General features: G+C 33.6%; 1 protein-coding gene across 1 annotated transcript in view; it reads left to right on the forward strand.

Annotated features, from left to right (window-relative positions):
• LOC140061249 (uncharacterized) overlaps positions 1–20256 on the forward strand; it is a 100113-nt gene extending 79857 nt beyond the window's left edge. The window contains exons 13-21 of the mRNA XM_072107756.1: positions 4194–4265; positions 8501–8572; positions 8709–8780; positions 9506–9577; positions 11999–12070; positions 12956–13030; positions 13279–13350; positions 17628–18542; positions 19173–20256. Coding sequence (XP_071963857.1) covers positions 4194–4265; positions 8501–8572; positions 8709–8780; positions 9506–9577; positions 11999–12070; positions 12956–13030; positions 13279–13350; positions 17628–18542; positions 19173–20256 — 2506 coding nt within the window. The remainder of the gene's footprint in view (positions 1–4193; positions 4266–8500; positions 8573–8708; positions 8781–9505; positions 9578–11998; positions 12071–12955; positions 13031–13278; positions 13351–17627; positions 18543–19172) is intronic.
• Positions 20257–22426: the final 2170 nt, after the last annotated feature.

The raw sequence follows: 22426 nt of genomic DNA on the forward strand, positions 1-22426 counted from the left end.
TGAACAATTATCGTGGAATCTCTCTTACATCTTGTGTATCAAAATTATTTAATAGAGTACTTGCTATGAATGTATCAAACTATTTGGAAAGTGATAATGCACTGACGGAAGTCCAGGGTGGTTTCAGGAAAGATCATAGGTGTGAGGACCATATTTTTGTAATCAAAAGTATAACTGCTTTAAGAAAAAAAGAGGGAAAAAACACCTATCTAGCTTTCCTGGACTTCCGAAAGGCATTTGATTCCGTCTGGAGAGATGGGCTCCTGAAAGCCATATGGAATATAGAAATAAGAGGGCGTCTGTGGAGAATTATTGATAACATGTATGCAAATGTCAAAGGGAAAGTAAAATTTGGGGATACTGTAACTAATGAATTTTCAATTGATTAGACAGAGATGTGTGCTATCTCCTATTCTGTTTTGTATATTTATCAATGAGCTCACAAAAATTCTAAAATTAAATGATATAGGAGTTCATATTAATAACATATGGCAAGGAGCCCTTTTCTGGGCAGATGATATTGTGCTATTAGCTGAAAATGAGCAACAAATGACTCACATGTTACAGCTAACTGCAAAATTGGCCATTGATTGGAAAATTCAATTTAACTCAACTAAATCAAATGTACTTGTTGTAGGTAAGAAGATAGATAAACAAAAGTTATGGAAATTAGGAGACCAGTCGATAACTGAGTGTGAAACGTATAAATATCTAGGTGTAATGATATCAAGAGGTGCAAATGACCAGCCATGTAGAATATATTATACAAAAATGTAACCGACTCATAGGCTATATAAAAGCCATAATTGGTAATTTAAACAATTTTAATAGAGTATATTATGGTGATATCCTCTGGCGAACAATTGCACTCCCATCAATAAATTATGGTAGTACTATTTGGGTTGGTAGCAAAAGTGATTGTGAAAGAATTGAAAGACTACAATTACAAATGGCAAGGTTTATCCTTAAGGCCTCTCGGAATACCCCTTGTGCTACTCTTTATGGGGAACTTGGGTGGTCAAAAATCTCACATATTCAAAATGTAAATAGAATTAATTATATGGAAAGAATTTTAAAGATGGAAGATGAACGTTGGCCTAGGATATTACTGAAAACACTAGTTAAATTGACAGAGAACTTTAATGATCTATCATTTAAAATTCCATTGTGTGTTCGAAATATCATTGATAATTGTGATATACATGCTATTTTTTCTGATATTCGAAATGGTAATGATAACTTTGATGCCAACTGGGCTTTCAATACAAAAACAATTATGAAAAATCTAGCTCTCTCGCATTGGGTTGAAGACGGTAAATGTAAAACGTCAATTGAACATTATATGTATATAAAAAATGAACCAAAACTTGAACAGTATCTACTTGATAAAATTGACTTTGAAGGAGCATCGTTAAAATTTAAGCTGCGATCAAACACCCTTCCCCTTGAAAGAAAAACATCTAAATGGTCAAATGACCCTAATGCTAATGGTTGTTGTAAATTGTGCAACAGAAATGAAGAAGAAACCATTATGCACTTTCTCCTAACATGTACCACTCTAGAAGAAGAGAGAAAAAACCAAATTGCTAAATTCCAACAAGAACTTTTGGAATGTAATCTTTTTTATCTCTTTGACTATTTTCAGAATTTAGATTTATTCAACAAAACCCTTCTTATTCTAGGCAATGACTATGATTTATTTGATAATATTATTAAGTCTTTAATCGACAAATTCTGTAAATCATTGGCTAAATCTTTATGGAAGAAACGTTGTGCTCTTTTAAACTTATAACGTCAATGCTGTTGTGTTTTGAACTGCTTTTCAACTTTTGTGTGTCATTTTGATTTCTGTTTCGTAATCTTTGTCTTTTTATTTTATTTATTATGCCTTAGTGTTGAGTATTACACACACCGTTATACTCTTTATTTTGATTCATACCATGAAATTAATTTTATTATTTATTTTGTGTGTATGTAAACATTTTTATTTATTTTGATTCCTCTCAAGTAATTTGTTTTATTTATTTGTTTTGATTTAAAATATTTCATTAGTAGAGTTATGTTTTGTATTTCATTCATTCATTTTGATTTATTTTTAAGTTAATAATTTTATTTATTCTTGTATGTTATTATTTGGACGCACCTTTATCATCAAAGTGTGCCACTGTTGTAAAAGTGAAGTTTCCAATAAATTATTATTATTATTATTAGGGAGGACTAATAACAAATGAGGGCGCTATGTATGCATAGTTTAAATAGTTTAGATGAATAATTTCTTCAAGCAAGCTCCGTGGCGCAGCGGTTGAAGCGTTGTCTTGCGATGGAGTGACAATTCCACCCAAGTTCAAAATCCAGTAGATGACATTTGTTTGTTTATCGGCAAACGCGAATGTTGCCACATGAAAATTACACAGTCAATATCATCGAACTCGAGAATTTATATGTTTAATGACTACGACACGATAATTACGCGAAAATGTATCGGTCAATATCATCGTTCTCGAAGATATATACGATTTACGATCCTCGCAGCGGTAGTCATGTGATGCAGTTTCAACCAATCACGTTCACGTATTTACATAGGCTATGTAATATAAAAGAATATGTCCATGTTACTTTTTAATTTACTGCTTTTACGGCTTTTGATAATTCTGTCCTATCTTTTAACACTAGCAGTTATTTTAATTTGCCAAGTAACAAACATACACGCATACATACAAACAAAGTAAATACTTTTATAATAATAATTGTTGTTATATATTAGTTTTTATTTGGTTTTATAGGTACGTTCTATGATTGGTCAATATTGACATTTGACCCTTAATCTCAACGATTTGTTTTTCATAATGTGATTGAATAGACACCTATAATCATAAAAATGTAATAAAAGACCAAATTGTGCTTCAATAAATTTGTTATAATACATATACATAAAACATTGTTGTAATTGGTCAATGTTGAACTTTGACCCCTTATTGTCTCCTATCCTTTAACACTAGGTCATTAGACAGCCTGATTGGTCAGTTGTGGCATTGTGTACCAGGTCAAAAGTTATAGACATTTTTGTTTTCAGGATAAGAAATTCTTACAAACATGTCTACTTTAACATAGTGTTATGCTTAGACATCACGTATAGACGCCACAACAATAGGGCGATTTTTGATGACGATGTTTCAAACACTAAAAAAATAAAAACTAGAGGGTACTCCGAGAGTACAAACCTCCGCCTACTGTAAAATTCCTCTACATAAAATGCCCCCTGAATATTTTTTTTAAACATTTTTTTTTATTAGTTCTAAGTGTAAATATGTTAACTGCACACTACAAAGTTGTGGATGATAGTGTGGTGTAATGGTTATGTATCCAGCCTCTCACAGTTGAGGTCGCTGGTTCAAGCCCCACTAAAGGTTTTTTCTTTTTAATATTTTTTTATTTTTTATTTATTTTTTTTTTGGTGGACCTTGATCTTTGACCCTGACCCTTCAAAATGTAACCACAATTATATGATGTGTCATTGATCATTGTGGCTAAGTTTGGTGAGAATCGGATCAAAACTGTGGTCTCTAGACAGTAAAATAGTTTTTTGTTAGTTGTGACCTTGACCTATGACCTTTCCCCCTCAAATTCAAACTCGTCCGAGCTTTTTGGGCATAGATCATTGTGTCCAAATTTGGTTAGAATCGGATAAAAACTGTGGCCTCCAGGCTGTTCACAGACACACACACAAACACACAAACACACACACAAACACACACACAAACATACAGGGGTGAAAACATAACCTCCTTGGCGGAGGTAATAACATAACATTGTAGGTAATTAATTAGGCACAACAATAAGGAAACAGTCATAAAAATCGGTCAAATAATAACACAGAGATACCTTATAAAAACACCATAACATAAACTGTTTTTTTTTGCGATTTCGTGTCGTTCAGCGGAAATAATATAATATAATAAGTAATTTTTTGTAGTAATTTTAATTTTTTATAGGAAATATTTATCATATTAATATAATGTATAATTTTACTCTATGTTTGCATTCTTTTATTCTATCCCTAGACCCCCAACTGTTGCCCTATAACACCAAACAAGTGATGATGCTCGCTTCGCTTGTTGCATACCCACCTTGTCAAGAAGATCCTGATACCACCGCTAGTTTGTAATTTTTACTTTTGCATTCTTTTTAAAAAGGGATTTGAGCGATAACCAAATAGGTACATTGCCAGCCAATGCATTTTCTGATTTGACAGCATTGGAAGAACTGTGAGTATATTAAATTAACTTATTTTATTCATTAAAATTGCCTCAAATTGTTTTTGCCTAGCCCCCTTGTTGGGACGATCCTGATACCACCGCAAGTTTGTAATTTTTACTTTTGCATTCTTTTTTTTAAAGGGATTTGAGTAGTAACCACATAGTTACATTGTCAGCCAATGTATTTGCTGATTTGACAGCATCTATATTATATCTATATTATAAGTGAGAGAGTTTGTCTGTCTGTTGGTTTGTTTGTTATACAAAATGTTGTTACTGCACGTAATCTTACATATGGGGTATCAAAATGACCGCAATTGTACCGGGAATATTCTAAGCTATATTTCAACATCATCCGCCACCTAGGATCCAAGTTAGGGACCAAAATGTGGTCAAAACCCCCACTTTCGATGTTTGTTCGTTATAAAAATTTCTGTTTCTGCACGTAACCATACGTATGGGGTATCAAAATGATGGCAATTGTACCCGGAAGGTTTTAAACTACATTTAAAAAAATTTCCCCGACTCCTGGGGTTTTTGTGGGAGGGTGTGGGGGGGGGGGGTGGTGTGATGGTTTGTGATGTCATTTTTTGCTAAGGCTCGGGGTTGTAGGCTATCGAATTGTAAAATTACACTACAACAGTTTTACAGTATTTGAATTATCCTCAGCAAGGCGTTTGGGGAAATATAGATATACATATTTTAATAATTAACCAATATGACACCTATTCATTTACACATTTAGCAAAGTACTTTAACCATATCCAGCTATGTATCGGTCTCTTGGATTGTCTCATTACAGACATCCATTCCTGTGTGAACATACACACGTTGTTTCTGTGTTCAACTACATCACCATGCCTCCAAGGAAAAAACGTGGGGTTGGGAGTTGTGGTTCAAGGGATAGTGGGGGTTTTGCTTAGACCAGAATTGTGTTTGGAAAATGTTGAAGTATTTAATTATTCCTGGGAAGCGGCTTGGAGTTTGGGGTGGGGATGTAGGCCTATCACCATGACCGAAGCTGTATTTAGAATGTTTTAAACTACATTTGAAAACTGCCACTGAGGGATTATGGGTTGGGAGTGATAATAACATAATTTTTATTGGAACCGTCTTCAACACATCACATGGAAGAGCGAAAAAGTACTGGCGTAATGAAGTAGCCTATATGCTTGGAATTGTACTAGGAAAAGTTACTATATTTGAACTGTCTAGGGGAGGAGTTAAGGTTTGTTGATTGTGGCTGGGGTGGTGAGAGGAGAAAGAAGGCTGGGGGCCCGCAGTATCTAAATTAGATATTTTAATTATCAGCCAATATGACACCTAATCATTTACACAATTTACAACGTACTTCAACCATTATTAGACCCATCATAGCTACAGTATGTATACTCCTCTCAATTTGAAGTTTACGTTGAATTGAATTTGTCCATCACTGGGAAGAATTTGTTTTTAAAAAAGAGTATGGGGTGGTATTGAAGAAGGGTGGAGGTTGGTGAGTATAGACAGATACTGGCGTCGGGTGTTGAGAAGGCTTTAAACTAAGTTTGAAATCCACCCGGGTATAATTTTAAACTACATTAAAAAAAATCCCCCGACTCATGGGGTTTTTGTGGGAGGGGGGAGGGGGTGGTTTGTGATGTCATTTTTGCTTGGGCTCGGGGTTGTAGGCTATCGAATTGTAAAATTATACTACAAATGTTTTACAGTATTTGAATTATACTTAGGAAGGCGTTTGGGGAAATATAGATATAGATATACATATTTTAATTATTAACCAATATGACACCAATTCATTTACATATTTAGGAAAGTACTTTAACCATATCCAGCTATCTATCGGTCTCTTGGGTTGTCTCATTACAGGCATCCATACATGTGTTACATGTAAACCTATACACGTTCTTTACTATTACTGTGTTCTACTACTATATTATTTGAACATCATCCGCCATCTAGGATTCAAGTTAGGGGTCACAATGTGGTCAAAATGGGCCACTTTCGTTGTTTGTTTGTTATACAAATTTCTCTTTCTGCATGTATAACCATACATATGCAATTGTGGTTGGAAGATGTTAAAGTATTTTAAATAAGAGTGTGGGGTGTTATTGAAGAGGGTGGGGGTTGGTGAGTATGGGAGGTAGGCCTACTGGCGTCGGGTGAAAATGGCCCACTTTCGATGTTTGTTCGTTATAAAAATGTATGTTTCTGCATGTAACCATAAATATGGGGTATCAAAATGATGGCAATTGTACCGGGAAGGTTTAAAACTACATTTCAAAACGGGGGAGGGGTAATTGTTGGAAGAGGGCGGGGGGGAAGGAGATAGGGTGTGAAAGTTGGGGTTCAGGGGATAGTGGGGATTTTGCTTAGGCTAGGTGTAGTAGGTTATCAAAATTGGTAGGGAATTGTTTAAGTATTTTAAATATCCCTGGGAAGGGGATGAGAGTTTGGGGTGGGGATGTAGGCCTATCACCATGATTGAAACTGTACTGGGAATGTACTACATTTGAAAACTGCCTCTGAGGAATTATGGGTTGGGAGTGATGGCTAACATAATTTTTCTGGAATCGTCCAGTATCTGGGGTGTGTTAGGAGGCAGGAGTGGGAGCGGAAATACTGGCATAATGAAGTATATGATTGGAATTGTACTAGGAAAAGTTACTAAATTTTAACTGTCAAGGGGTAGCGTTGTTACGGTTAATTGTGGCTGGGATAGTGAGAGGAGAAAGAAGGCTGGGGGCCCTGCAGATCAAAATTAAATATTTAAATTATCACCCAATATGACACCTATTCATTTACAAAGTTTACAACGTATTTAAACCATAGGCCTATCGTAGCTATGAATACCCCTCTCATTTGAAGTTTGTTTTTAAAAAAGAGTGTGGGGTGTAGTAACTATAGGGACATACTGGCGTCGGGTGTTATATACTTAGAAACCTTTAAACTAATTTTGAAACCCGCCCTGGGGCGGGTATAATTGATAGTTGCAAATAATGTGAGTATATTACTTAAGTTAAAGATGTATTGTCCATTTGACTAATTAAAAAAAAAATAATGATTTCTTAAAAAAGTGGGTCATTTTGAAGTATCATACTAGTTATTAACTTTCACCAAAAATTAGTCGAAAAAAAAATAATTTAACTGAAATACAGACGTTTTTTTGTTCAAAAAATAACTTTGACTTCCTGTCAAAGTTTTCGATCAAAACATATCTCATAATGCAACGCGCTTGTTTGGCTACTCTGTATGCATAATCATAAAACTTCCCCGCGATTTGTGTGAGAACACCTTCTCAACCGTGACGAGTTGTAAACAATCCTAATTAGCATTATGCATAACACATACTCGTGGTTTGAAATCTTTGTTTACTTTCGCTCGCGACGATTTTCCAGAAAAAATGTAATCAAATGAATGTACCTGTTAATTACGTAAACTTGTTTTTGGCTCTAATTTTCGACTTAAAGTGAATAACTTTAATATACTTTGATATGGCAAATTTAAATTTAGAATATTTTGACCTTCATTTTTTGTGTTTCAAGGGACAATACATCTTTTAACGATCAACGATGATAGCGTCGTCAGGAAAACAGGCTTAAGACACTGGTGCTTAATTAACCATGCAGGGCCGTGCCACTTTACTGGATAACAAATAGCCAAACGGGTGAGATTGCTCCCTATAGTATAATCATCGAGAATTATTTCTCCATGGTATAATAGACTAGCCTATCAAAACGCCTCAAACAAGCGGATGGATTTGAACAAATTGGTTTTTACAACTACTCGTGTATCGAAACACCTGGCATTAAGTCAAATTATGTTTTCAGATTACAAATTATAACTTTCCCACTCGTACACAAATACAGTTTTTGGAAAAGTAGTTACAGTTTACTTGAGATTCAGTACCAGAACACAAATTGTCTCCTATCCTTTAACACTAGCCTGATTGGTCAGACGTTTTTGTTTTCAGGATAATAAAAATGATACGAACATGTCTACTTTAACATAGTCTTATGCTTAGACATCATGTATAGACGTCACAACAATAGGACGATTTTGGGATCATCTTACTTTAAAATTTCAATGCTGACGATGTTTCAAACACTAAAAAAATATAAAAAACTACGACGTTCAGCGGAAATATAATGAAGTAAATTTTTGTAGTAATTTTTATTTTGTAGTAAATATTTATCACATTAATATAATTTATAATTGTATTCTACGTTTGTATTCTTTCTTTAAAGGGATTTGCGCAATAACAAAATAGGTACATTGCCAGCCAATGCATTTGCTGATTTGAGAGAATTGGAAGAACTGTGAGTATATTAAATTAAGTTAACTTATTTTATTCATTAAAATTGCCTCAAATTGTTTTTGCATAGCCCCCTTGTTGGGACGATCCAGATTCCACCGCTAGTTTGTAATTTTTACTTTTGCATTCTTTTTTTAAAGGGATTTGAGCAGTAACTACATAGTTACATTGCCAGCCAATGTATTTGCCGATTTGACAGCATTGCAAATACTGTGAGTATATTACTTAAGTTAAAGATGTATTGTCCATTTGACGATCAACGATGATAGCGTCGTCGAATAACGTCGGCTGGAAATCAGGCTTAATACAGTGGTGCTTAAGTTAACCATGCAGCGCCGTACTACTATACTGGGATAATAGCCAAAGGGTGAGATTGCTCCCTATAGTATTAATAGACTAGCCTATCAAAACGCCTCAAACAAGCGGATGGATTTGAACAAATTGGGTTTTTAAAACTACTCGTGTATCGAAACACCTGAGATTAAGTCAAATTATGTTTTCAGATTACAAATTATAACTTTCCCACTCGTACACAAATAAAGTTTTTGGAAAAGTAGTTACAGTTTACTTGAGAGTATTACTTAAGTTAACTTTTAAAGATCAACGACAGTGGTGTTTAATTAACCATGCAGGGCCGTACCGCTTTACTTTACTGTTTAAAAAACTATAAAAAAAATACTAACATAACATGCTATTTTGTAGGTAATTATTAGGCATAACAATACCGAAACAGTCATAAACATTGGTAAAATAATAACACAGAGATACATTTAAAAATAAAATTCCATAAAATAACTGTTTTTCTTTGATTTCGTGTCGTTCAGCGAAAATATAATGATGTAAGTAATTGTTTGTATTAATTTGTATTTTGTAGTAAATATTTAACACATGAATATAATGTATAATTGTATTCTTCGTTTGCATTCTTTTTTTAAAGGGATTTGGGCGATAATCAAATAGATACATTGTCAGCCAATGTATTTGCTGATCTGACAGCATTGAAAAAACTGTGAGTATATTAAGTTAACTTATTTTATTCATTAAAACGGCCATAAAATAGGCCTACGCTGAACTTCATTCGTCCACTGGACCTGGGGGCCCAGTACTAACCAAGTGATGCGCCTAGTCGGGTGGTTGGGATTGTTTGATATTTTAAATTAAATAAGAAAAATATAGTACATTGTAAGCCTAATCAAAATACAGAACATTAGTAGGTGCTTGAGAAAATATAAATAAAAATAGCTAGATTTAATTCGTCACTGTGACGGAATTATAGGTTATGCATTGATTTAAATAAAGATAATTTATTTTTTAAAGATATCTTTTTATATTAATTTTTTTTACATTGGATTTCATTACCACGTCACAATTAACAGGGCAGAAAGACATAAAATGTACAGATATCGAATATATTTCCGCGAGAGCAAACTATCATTCTCCGAGGGGATGTCAAATCTTATATTTCACCTCTAAGCAGGCGATATCTGTAAATTTTATGTCTTTCTGCCCTGTTAATTGTGACGTGATGATGAAATCAAATGTAAAAAAAATTATATAAAAAGATATCTTAAAAAATGTACCGATATAAAAGGCCATATCTGTTATATAGGCAATACAGTAGAATATCTACTGGGTCGGGTAGCTAGGCCTGCTTTATGTAATAAGCCTGCCTAAGCCTGCGTTGCATTCATCTAACCTTGCAAAGAATAATATACAGATAATTACTAATTAATGATTCCTTGGCAATAAAATTTTCACTTAGGCCTAGGTTATTTAAATTAACAGAAGAATTTCCATCAATAAGCCTACATTAATGATAATAATAATAATACTATTATCAGGTAGGCCGAATAAATAATAATTCGTCTTCTTCGAGCCCAATCACCAGATTTTCAGCGCGCCGCGCGTACCAAGTTACTACCGTGAGTATTGACCAATCACAGACAGTCTTTCGTCGCGTCTATAGAGGGCGAATAACAAATGAGGGCGCTATGTATGCATAGTTTAAGTAGTTTAATTTATTTATTTCTTCAAGCAAGTTACGTGACGCGGCGTGTTAAAACGTGGTCTCGTGATGATGTGGACTAATCTTCGCGAGTTCATTTAGTCCCAGGAGATAAGAAGACTTTTGTTTATTTATCGCCAAACGCGAGTGTTGTGTTGCTAAACGCAAATTACACTGTCAATATCAAACTCCTCGAGAATTTACTGGATTTTATATGTTTAATGACAGGGACACGAAAATCAGGCGAAAATTACTCCGTCAATATCATCGTACTCGAGGAAATATACGAATTACGATCCTCGCAGCAGTAGTCATGTGATGCAGTTTCAACCAATCACGTTCACGTATTTACATAGGCTATGTAATATAGTGATATTCGACAAAACCTTCAATGACGGAAACAAGCAAGCGAAATAAACACAATGAGAGTGATATCATTTTGGCACCAAATGCACTAATTAGATAGGAAGAAAAAAAAAACAGGTTTTTGAAAGTGCGCCCGTTAAGGGAGGTGGCCGCTTACGGGAGGTGGCCACGGAGGTTCAACTGTAATTTTAAAATTCAGTACATTTCATAACATTTTCATGAGTTTTTAAATTTGCGTAGCCTGTCACTTTGACGTGCTTGTATGTCGCGATTTCAAGTTGAAAATTGAATAAAATAGAATTAACTTGCCAAAGAAAGGTTGTAAAACAGAAATCGAAAAAATAGTATATACGTTTAATGTACAGTGCATGTGCAAAATTGGGGATGTTTGAAACGCTTAAAATAGGCTGAAACGTAATGTTTAACAATTTTAAGCGCGCATACGCGTGCGTTACATGCGTCACGCACATAATTTTATTGCCATTTAATGATAAAGTATGACCTGAAATTTATGAGAACCAAATGCACCGTGAAAACCTTATTATATCGATTCTTTGTCACAAGGAATGTACTCTGAAATTCATCTCTTAACGAAACAAAAGTCTAAGGAATGTATGAACGGATAAACGAACGGACGGTACGGAATTAAGATTCGGTACCAGACCACAAATTGTCTCCTATCCTTTAACACTATGTAATTAGATAGCCTGATTGGTCAGTTGTAGCATGGTGTACCAGGTCAAAGGTTATAGACGATTTTGTTTTTAAGGATAATAAAATGTTCTACTTAACAGAGAAATATTTTGGGATCATCTTACTTTAAAATGTCAATGCCGACGATGTTTCAAAAACTATAAAAAAATAAAAATAACATGACATTGTAGAAAAATTAATTAGGCATAACAATACCGAAAAAGTTTTTCTGTGATTTCGTGTCGTCCAGCGGAAATAATATATTGAAATAAGTAATTTGTTGTAGTAATTTGTATTTTGTAGTAAATATTGATCACATTAATATAATGTATAATTGTATTCTACATTTGTATTCTTTCTTTAAAGGGATTTGGGCGGTAACCAAATAGTTACATTGCCAGGCAATGCATTTGGTGATTTGACAGCATTGCAAATACTGTGAGTATATTATATATTTATTTCAACGAATATTAAACGATGATTAAAACATTACGCAACAAAGCTAAATCGGTGGTGGTTCTAGATAGAAAATGGATAAATACATTCTCACCACACAATAATCAAGCTACAGTAAGTCTTGGCATCTCCTACTTGAATATTAATTTAATTATGGATGCTGCTAACTAGTGCATTCTACATCCTGCTCAAGTTGTATCAATTCAGAATCAAAACGGAGAACTAAGCCTAGCATTAATTCCTTTTACGATGGCTTTATCATATTTTTGTTTCATCTTTATAAGCACTTTATGAGTATGTATTTTGATTATATATCTTTATATTTTAGATTAGCATTTTAGGTTATTTAGTTCTTTGTATAAACTGTTTAAACTTCTTCTGTATGTGTATTATAGAAAAATATAAGAACATTAATGAAAAAGGATGTAATACGTAATATTAAAAATGTTAATAATGAAATTTATCAAATTGTAATGCCATAAGGAATTAACACAAATTTGATAAATAACATGATTTTTTTGTCATGACATGAAAGATAATATGACTGTGAATAAAAGTGGTGTTCACGCCACAAAAGAAAAAAAAATCTTTATTTTCCAGTTGAATGGAATTGAATGTTTTATATGTTAACAAGAATTCTGCTACCCTTTTTTTAAAATTTTCTTAATAACGTGTCTGAATTTATAAAACCATATTTATTTACGTCTCTAATTTTTATAAAACCGGAATCAATCCAGTGTTTAAAGTATTTATAATTTCTCTTAAATACAATCTGATTATTCCCCATATATGTTGTACCCTTCCATAATGTAATAGCTATACCTTTATGCATAATAATTGTATGTCTAATTGATTTATCTTTTAAAGGTATTTAGATTCCAACAGAATAACTACCATAGATCGAAATGCATTTACTTCTTTTTCTTCATCACTGACAGTATTGTAAGTTAAACACTGTTGTAACTTCAATACAAATTTAACAGGATCCTTGATTCTGTTAAAATAAACACTACAGAGTATAATCGGCAAACAGACTGGTTAAAACTGTTTTTTCTGTGCACCTTTTACTCATTGGATTTATTATCCTAACATTCGAAATATGCTTGGGGTGTCGTTTGTTGTTTAACAAATTTTACTAATCATGTTTATGCCTATGCTTGATTTACTTATTTAAAACTATTATTTTGTAGATGGTTAGACGATAACAACTTACAGGATTTCAGTACAAGTACTTTTGAGGAATTGACCAACTTAATACAGTTGTAAGTAGGCAAAAAATGGTAAATGTAGGAAGGAAAGGTTTGAGAAAGATGTGTAGTTTTTAGCTTGATTTATTAGAAAAAAATGTATAAACTATTTAGAGAAAGCTTTTGACTGATATATATAATACAATATATACGAGCACTTGGCGGAATTGATTCACATGTATCATTACTAGAGTAGAACTAATGAAAAAAAGGGGCCAACCTCAAAAAAATTGCAAAAAAAAGGTTTTTCAACGGATTTTGGTAGTATTGGGTGTACTAAATAACAGAAAAAAAGTCTCAAGAATTTCGACCACCGGAAAGTGTTTTTTTTTCAAGATGGCTGCCAAAATAGATAAAAAGTTAAAATGTCCATACCTCCTAAACTACTTGGTCTATTGATATGATTTTGGTACCAAAATACTCAAAACATACATATTTATATTTGCCCTAATATAACATTTTGGCCAAAAATGACCGGAAATGCTATTTCTTGCATGTTTGACCTTTGACCTTGATATGTTGTATCTTGGTAACAACTGACCGTAGGGAAACAAATTGTGGCTCAAATTGTTCAGAATGTACATATTTACATTTATTGTAATGAGACATTTTGTCAAAAAATGGTTAGAAGTAAAGGTTATTGACCTTTAACCTTTATCTAAGTAGAATTTCCATATCTCGGCAACTATGTGTGGTAGAGATTTAAAATGGGGCTCTAAATACTGAGAATATACTTATTTATATTTACTCTAATGAAACAGTTTGACAAAAAAGGACCAGAAACGACATGTTACCCAAGGAATTAAGAGCTTTCCTGGGAATCAAGTAACTGTAATATTTATAAAGACTTTTAGAATATGAGTTCAAGTTCAAATTGTTCAGAACATATTGTATACATTCTTAATAATAATAGTGAATAAAAAACCTGAAAAGTAAACAAAAACAAATATAATAATAATTTTAAATTTCTAATTACGGTATAGCAGCAGTTGATTGGATATTGTGCATGTATTTAGTACGGCATCCTAAACAACTGTTTCAACTTCGTCTTCATCATCATCATCATCAATCTCTCTATCTACGTTGTTCCATTCTTCTAGTTAACACACTCCACAAACTGAAGTACATGCCAATCCATAGCATCTACAACTGCAACATACAGTTTTACATCCAGTAGTACAGTTACAATGGATGATTTTCAAACTAAAGCAGCAGTTTCAATCGTCATTATTGGCACAAATATTTTATTAAAAACTTGGTATTATCTTTCTTTATCCATTGCATGATTTGATAGTATACGGTACTCTAAGACTTTTGACATTTTGTAGCAGATGAGGTCGGTGGTGGTAGTAGTTGTTGAAGTTTGATAAATTATTTACCCTCAGCAACTTTCTTATTAAACAGCTTGCATCTGTTAGCTATTTAGGAAATCCAGTGACTTGGCTCCAAAAAGAATAGACATGGCCTTTAATCCAATCTCCTCGATAGTTTGAAGTTTCTGATGCGGTTGAGTGAAAATATTGGCACACATCAGTGTCATATTCTGGGTTACTTTCTATCAATTTATTGGTTTATTTGCCTTCCTAAAGATATCTTTGGCTTCGAAGAGTGAGGGTGGAAACTGACTTAGTTCATATTTCATTACATCGTCTAGAGAGATTTGTCCTAACTGAATTTGATGGAAAGAAAGAAGAGTTCATGTCAAGGCATGAGAACAAACACAAATTTATCAACATGCTTTCATATGAGCTACAGAAAAAAGAATGTCCTGTACGACATGCAGCCAACGAGTGGAGTTGTGGCTTGATGGTTATGATGCTTGGCTACCACTCCAAGGTCCTGAGTTCAAGTCCCGTCACATGTCAGGATTTTTTCTAAGGACCAAATTACTCCACTCCCAAAGACTTGTAATAAGACTTTGTTTATGTAGAGCATCTTGTGTATATGTTTGTCTTGTGAACCTCTGAGGGTCCCTAATGATCAGCAATAGCTGGATGGATCACCCTCATTAAATATGGTTTTTTAAAAAAACAAAAAAAAACGATGCCGATGTTGACTTTGCTTTGGCAACAGTTGAAGTCTCTGAACATAATACAGTAACTTTGATTGGAGAAGAAACGGACTTACTGGTACTTTTACTGTATCATGTAAATACAACAAGCCGAGAAGTGTACTTCAGATTAGACAAAGGAAAAGATGGGCATACTAGAGTGATTAATGTAACCAGATTGAAATCTGTTTTAGGATATAAAATGTGAAATGCATTACCCATAGTGCATGCATTCACTGGTTGTGATTCGACGTCTAGGATTTTCGGAATCGGCAAGAAAGCAGCATTTAATAAATTGATTGAAAGTAACCCAGAATATGACATGTGTGCCGATATTTTCACTCAACCGCATCAGAAACTTTAAACTATCGAGGAGTTTGGACTGAAGGACATGTCTATTCTTTTTCGAGCCAAGTCACTGGATTCCCTGAATAGCTACAGATGCAAGCTGTTTAATAAAAAAAATTGTTGAGGGTAAATCATTTATCAAACCTAGCCTCAACAACTACCACTACCCTCATCTGCTACAGAATGTCACAGTCAAACCATGCAATGGCTATAGAAAGATAATACCATGGATGCCAATAATGACGATGGAAACTGCTGCTCCAGCAGAACTTTGAAAATCATCCATTGTAAATACTGGATGTATGTTGCAATTGTAGACTCTATGGATTGGCATGTAGGCCTACTTCAGTTTGTGGAGTGTGTCAACTAGAAGAATGGGACAACGTAGATAGAAATATTGATGACGATGATGAGGACGACGAAGTTGGAACAGTTGTTTAAGATGCCGTACTAAATAAATGCACAATATCTAATCAATTGCTGCTATACCGTAATTAGAAATTTAAAAGTTATTATTATATTTGTTTTTGTTTACTTTTCAGTTTTTTATTTACTATTATTATTAAGATTGTATACAGTATGTTGTGAGCAATTTGAACTTGAACTCATATTCTAAAAGTCTTTATAAATATTACAGTTATTTGATTCCCAGGAAAGCTCTCTATTTCATAAGTAGATTAGACCATTATACGAAATAAAAATAATTATATTCTGAACAAATTGAGCCATAAATGGTGTATCTCAGTCAGTCATTATCGAAATATAGCATATCAAGGTCAATGGTCAAACATGTCGTTTCTTGTCATTTGTTGTCAAACTGTTTCATTAGAGTAAATATAAATAAGTATATTCTCAGTATTTAGAGCCCAATTTTAAATCTCTACCACACATAGTTGCCGAGATATGGAAATTCTACATAGATAAAGTTAAAGGTCAATAACCTTTACTTCCAAACCATTTTTTGACAAAATGTCTCATTACAATAAATGTAAATATGTACATTCTGAACAATTTGAGCCATCATTTGTTTCCCTACGGTCAGTTGTTACCAAGATACAACATATCAAGGTCAAAGGTCAAATTGTCAGAAATGGTATTTCCGGTCATTTTTGGCCAAAATGTTCTATTATAGCGAATATAAATATGTATGTTCTGAGTATGTTGGTACCAAAATTATATCAATAGACCAACTAGTTTAGGAGGTATGGCCATTTTCACTTTTTATCTATTTCGACGGCCATCTTGAAAAAAAACACCTTCCGGGGGTCGAAATTATTGAGACTTTTTTTCTGTTATTTAGTACACCTAATACTACCAAAATCTGTTGAAAAACCTTTTGTTGCAATTTTTTGAGGTGAAACCTTATTTCTACTCTACTAACATAAAATCTTTGTTAAGCCAATTTCTCGAAATCGTTTATAGCACAGTACATCCAGATAACCTCATCAGCAAAACCTTCATATATTATGATTTCCACAGTATTTGGTTCGCCAGTTATAAGATATAACTCTTCGCCATTTTCAAAGTAGAAATGTTGAAGTTTATTATTAACAAATTAATATTTTTGTAATTTTTCTGGTCTTTGAATTATTAAATATTATTTAAAAATCCAATTTATTTCATAAACCTTGCATCATAATGTGAAAACATTTTTTGTGTCTCAATTATACATAATCAAGTATTTAATTCATAAATGTCCCGTCCGACGTTTCAGGTTATTTTTTTTAATTATTTGAGAAGTAATGATAACAAAATCGTATTATTTCATTTTCTCATTAGACTATATCATTTACTTATTATCATGATACAAAAAGTTCCAGTCCAGTTTGCAGTGTATGTTTACCCTAAAAGATAAACATTTATTATTCAACTATGTTTACCTTTACTCTTATAGGGAGTCGGATTTGTCATGTTTATGTTCCATTGTTGGTGACATTGATTGCAGTCCCGGCGTAGATCCATTTTCTTCATGTGAAGATTTACTAGAAAGTGAATACATACGGATATTGATGTGGATTATTGTAATTTCAGCAGTTAGTGGCAATTTAGTCGTTATCATATCACGACAGTGTAAAAAGGATAACAACACAAGTAATGATAACGAAATTAATAAAGTGCAAACCACACTCATCACCAACCTTGCCGTGTCTGACCTGCTAATGGCAGTCTATTTGATTATCATTTTAAGTGTAGATATGTATTACAGAGGGCGATATGCAAAATTTGACTCGGATTGGAAAGAGAGTTTTCTTTGCAGTGTTGCTGGTGCAATTGCAATTCTCTCTGGTCAGTCTTCGGTTTTTACATTAATGCTTCTGAGCATCGACCGTGCTATAAACATCGCTTATCCATTTAGTACCAAACGTCTTTGTTGCAGAAACTGTAGAATTATTATCGGAATTGCATGGCTATGTTGGATTGTGCTCAGTTTTCTTCCACTAATAGCTAACTTCATTGATTTAGGCTGGTATTATTTTGGATATAATTTTGATAGATTAAATTCTAATAGTTATTATTATTATGGAGTGAAAAGCGTGTGCCTTGCACTACCGTTATCAAAAAGCCATTGGCCAGGCTGGGAGTATGCTTTTGCTATCTACATCGGATTCAACTGTTTAGGTTTTATCATCATCGCTGTGAGTTATGTAATCATTTTCGTGTCTATCAAGCGCTCATCAGCAGGTGCTAACAGAAAACGAAGCAGAAAAGAAGATATCAAACTAGCAGTGAAAATAGGTTTTCTCATTTTCACAGATTTTTGTTGCTGGTTTCCTATTGTATTGATGGCAATTGGTTCTGAACTGGATTGGTGGGCACTTCCTGTGGAAATATATGTTTTTTCAGCGATGTTCATCATACCAATTAACTCCTCGGTCAATCCCTATCTTTACACAATTATCGATTGTTGCTTTCAGAAACCAATTGTTGCCAATACCAATCGAACACGGCCGGTGGCTGTTATACAGCTTCAGGAAATGAGACCTAGAAATACTGACAGATACAATTTAAACATGTAAAACTTTTGCCATTTATTTCTTATAAAAATGCGGGTAAATCCTTTAGTAAGCATTAGTTTGCAATATTTTAACACGGCATTTCTGTCTAATATTTGTTTAGGAAAAAATAGAATTCATTGTAATCGCTTTAGGAATGTCATCCTGTTGAATGCATTTCATAGAAAAAAGAGAGAATTACTTTACAATGACGAATATTCTTGTTTTACTTACTTTTTTAAAATATCATTTTGTTTCTTTCTTTCAGTTTATATTGTTTATGTATATTTTTGTCAAATATGAAGAAACTATTTTTCCACTTAGTAAGATGTTCCTGTCTACTATTTTTGACAAAAAACGGTCACATGAGTGAAATCATTTTAAAAGTGTATACTATTACTACTATCACTATTATATAGGAAAATTCTAACTTTTTTTTTTCTAAGTTTTACATATAATCGTTTTAAATCGTGGCGTACTTGTGTTGTGAACATGTTGTGGAACTACAGTTTGGTGATATTTATGTGTTATTTGATTGTTTCGTCGACTATCAAATTGGTTGAAGCTAAGCCTACAACTGTTGTCTATTCTCGCTGCCTGCTGTTCACGCTCGGGAAGAAATCCCTTGAAAGCGCGCCAAGCTCAGAAGATATTGCTCTTTGTCTGCCGGACTGGGTGCCTAAGCGAAACGATCCTACCCGTAAACGCAAAGGCCATCGTGGAGGAATACGACACAGATTACAAAAGCGAAGAAACACTCTAGCATTACCGCAGATTACTTTTACAAATACGAGGTCAGTACTGAATAAAATCGAAGAATTTCAGAGCCTAGTCAAATATGATACATACTTTACAAACTCATGCATAATTGATCTTATCGAGACCTGGCTAAAGACGGAAACTCCTGACAGTGCTGTAGATTTAAATGGTTTCCAATTATTCAGAAATGACCGGATCCCAGAACTATGCGGCAAGAAATGCGGAGGAGGTCTAGGTTTATATATAAACAGAAATTGGTGCACAAATATTACTGTAAAAAAATCAATCTGTGAGAGAAATATCGAGCTTTTATGCATATCGCTTAGACCGTACTACCTTCCTAGGGAGTTTAATCAAATCCATGTGATCCTGATTTATATTCCACCCGATGCAAATGCGGATGAAGCCGCTCGTATTGTCGGAGATACTGTGAGTAATATATCAGAGGCGTCCCCTGATTCTCCTAAATTCGTACTTGGAGATATAAACCACAGCGGTAAAGAAATAAAGAAAGCGTTGCCTACTTTCAAAAAGTACGTTGATAAACCTACTCGAGACGGGAATATCCTGGACCAGTGCTTCTGTAATTTAAACAAAGCCTATAGGTGTATTATCAACGCTCCTATTGCAAGTTCTGATCATAACGTCGTTACCCTATTACTAACATATAGACAAAAAATTAGAGCGGAAAAGCTTACCAGTAAAATAATTAAAGTTCGAAATAGTGAGGCAATAGAAAAGCTACAGGAATGTTTCCAGTCTACTGATTAGACTGTCCAATACAAATACTTAGGTACTATAATTGACAACAAATTAAAATGGGAGTCAAACTCTCTCATGATTTCCAAGAAGGCATCTCAAAGGCTCTACTTTCTCAGAAAACTCAAGCAAATTAGAGTTGATAACACTATTTTAATTCTATTTTATCAAAGTATTATTCAAAGTATTTTATCTTTTAGCATTGGATGTTTTTATGGTAACTTTACTGAAAATGATAAGAAAAATATTGAGAGACCACGTAAAATTGTACAACGTATTATTAAAGCTGATCTTACGCCTTGTTCATTTATCTATGAAAAGAGTATTCTAAAAAAAGTAAACAATATTATGAAAGACCCCACTCATCCGTTACATTACTGTTTGAACTTTGTAGAACTAGAAAATCCTTCGTTGTAAATAGCATTCATATTTTTAATTCTAATGTAAGACGTTAATGCAATTTTTAATAGTTTTACATTTTTAACAGTATTTTTAACTTTTTATCTTGTATTTTTAATCTGTTATAATACTGCACGTTTTTAAATTGTTGCAATATTGTTGTTTTAATCTACCAAGCAAAGTGAATTTCCATTTTTATGGACAAATAAAATTTCTTGAATCTTGAATCTTGAATCTTGATTGGTCAGCACTTATTGATTCACCCAGTGACCTTAATTAAGCAGTACAAGTTGTGAATGATTATATCTCATTTTGCGAGGAATTATGTGTTGAAACTAAACGTGTCACCTTTTATCCAAATCAGAAGCCTTGGTTTACGCATCAAGTCAAAGCACTCATTCGCGAACGATCAAATGCCTTTAAAAGTGGTGATACAGTTCGCATTAAATCTATAAAAGCAGAAATAAAGAATGAGATAAAAAGAGCAAAATATTTATTTAAAGGAAAGCTTGAAAATTCCATGAAATCTGGAGATGCCAAGGCTGCCTGGAATTGTATGAATATTATGTCTGGTGTTAAAACAAAAAAGAAGATGGACCTTTCGCTATATAATGACGGTGATAAATGTGTTAATGACCTAAACAAGCACTTTGCGCGATGTGAGAATGCCAGTCCTACCAATTGTACCAATCTGACTTAAAATATTATTACTAGCGAACAAGTTAAGATTCAGCCATGGAAAATTGAAAAGTTGTTCAAAAAAGTTAAACGAAATAAAGCAACTGGTCCTGATAACATTAGCGGCTGTATTCTGAGGACATGTGCCCATGAACTGTCTATTCCTTTTACCAAACTGTTTCAACTGTCGTTAGATAATCATATTGCACCATCGGTCTGGAAAGATGCATCTATTATTCCAGTACCCAAAATTTCAAACCCTAAGATTTTGAATGACTACCGCCCAATAGCCTTAACCTCGACAGTGATGACATGTTTTGAAAAATGTATGTGTAATAACTTAATTATTACTCCCTTATCCCATTTAATTGATCCATATCAGTTTGCATACCAATCATGCAGATCTGTCGATGATGCGATCCTAACTGTTACCCAACTGTTAAACCAGCATACAAATAACTTAAGTTGTTCTGCGAGAGTAACCTTTGCTGACTTCTACTCAGCATTTAATACCCTTAATCCTGCCATCTTAATAGATAAGTTGAGTAAGTTAGAGGTGAACCCATCCATAATTAAATGGATTGAAAGTTTCTTATGTAATCGAACACAGAAGGTATCTCTTGGTAACTATAAGTCGAGTGTGATCAACACGAATATAGGATCACCCCAAGGATGTGTGTTAAGCCCCCTCTTATTTATTTTATATACCAATGACTGTAAGTCAACTTCTAGTAGCATACATTATTTAAAATACGCGGATGACACCACCATTGTTGGCCTATTAAAAAACAGAGCTAGTGAAATTGAATATCAAGATGAAATCGTTGCTTTTTCGAATTGGTGTAAGGCAAATTGCTTCTTACTAAACGAAAAAAGAACCAAAGAAATAATAATTGATTTTCGAAAAAAATTTACTCCTCTGACTCCCCTAAAAATTAATAATCAGGAAATTGAATCTGTTGAAAGCTACAAAAACCTAGGTGTGACTGTTGATAACAAATTTAGCTGGGAGAAACACTATAAAAAAAGGATACACGACTGTTCTTTCTCAGAAAACTGAGAAATTATGGGGTAGATAGAACTGTATTAAATTTATTTTACTCTT

The sequence above is a fragment of the Antedon mediterranea genome, chromosome 10, assembly GCF_964355755.1.
Source record: "Antedon mediterranea chromosome 10, ecAntMedi1.1, whole genome shotgun sequence".
Classification (NCBI taxonomy): domain Eukaryota; kingdom Metazoa; phylum Echinodermata; class Crinoidea; order Comatulida; family Antedonidae; genus Antedon; species Antedon mediterranea.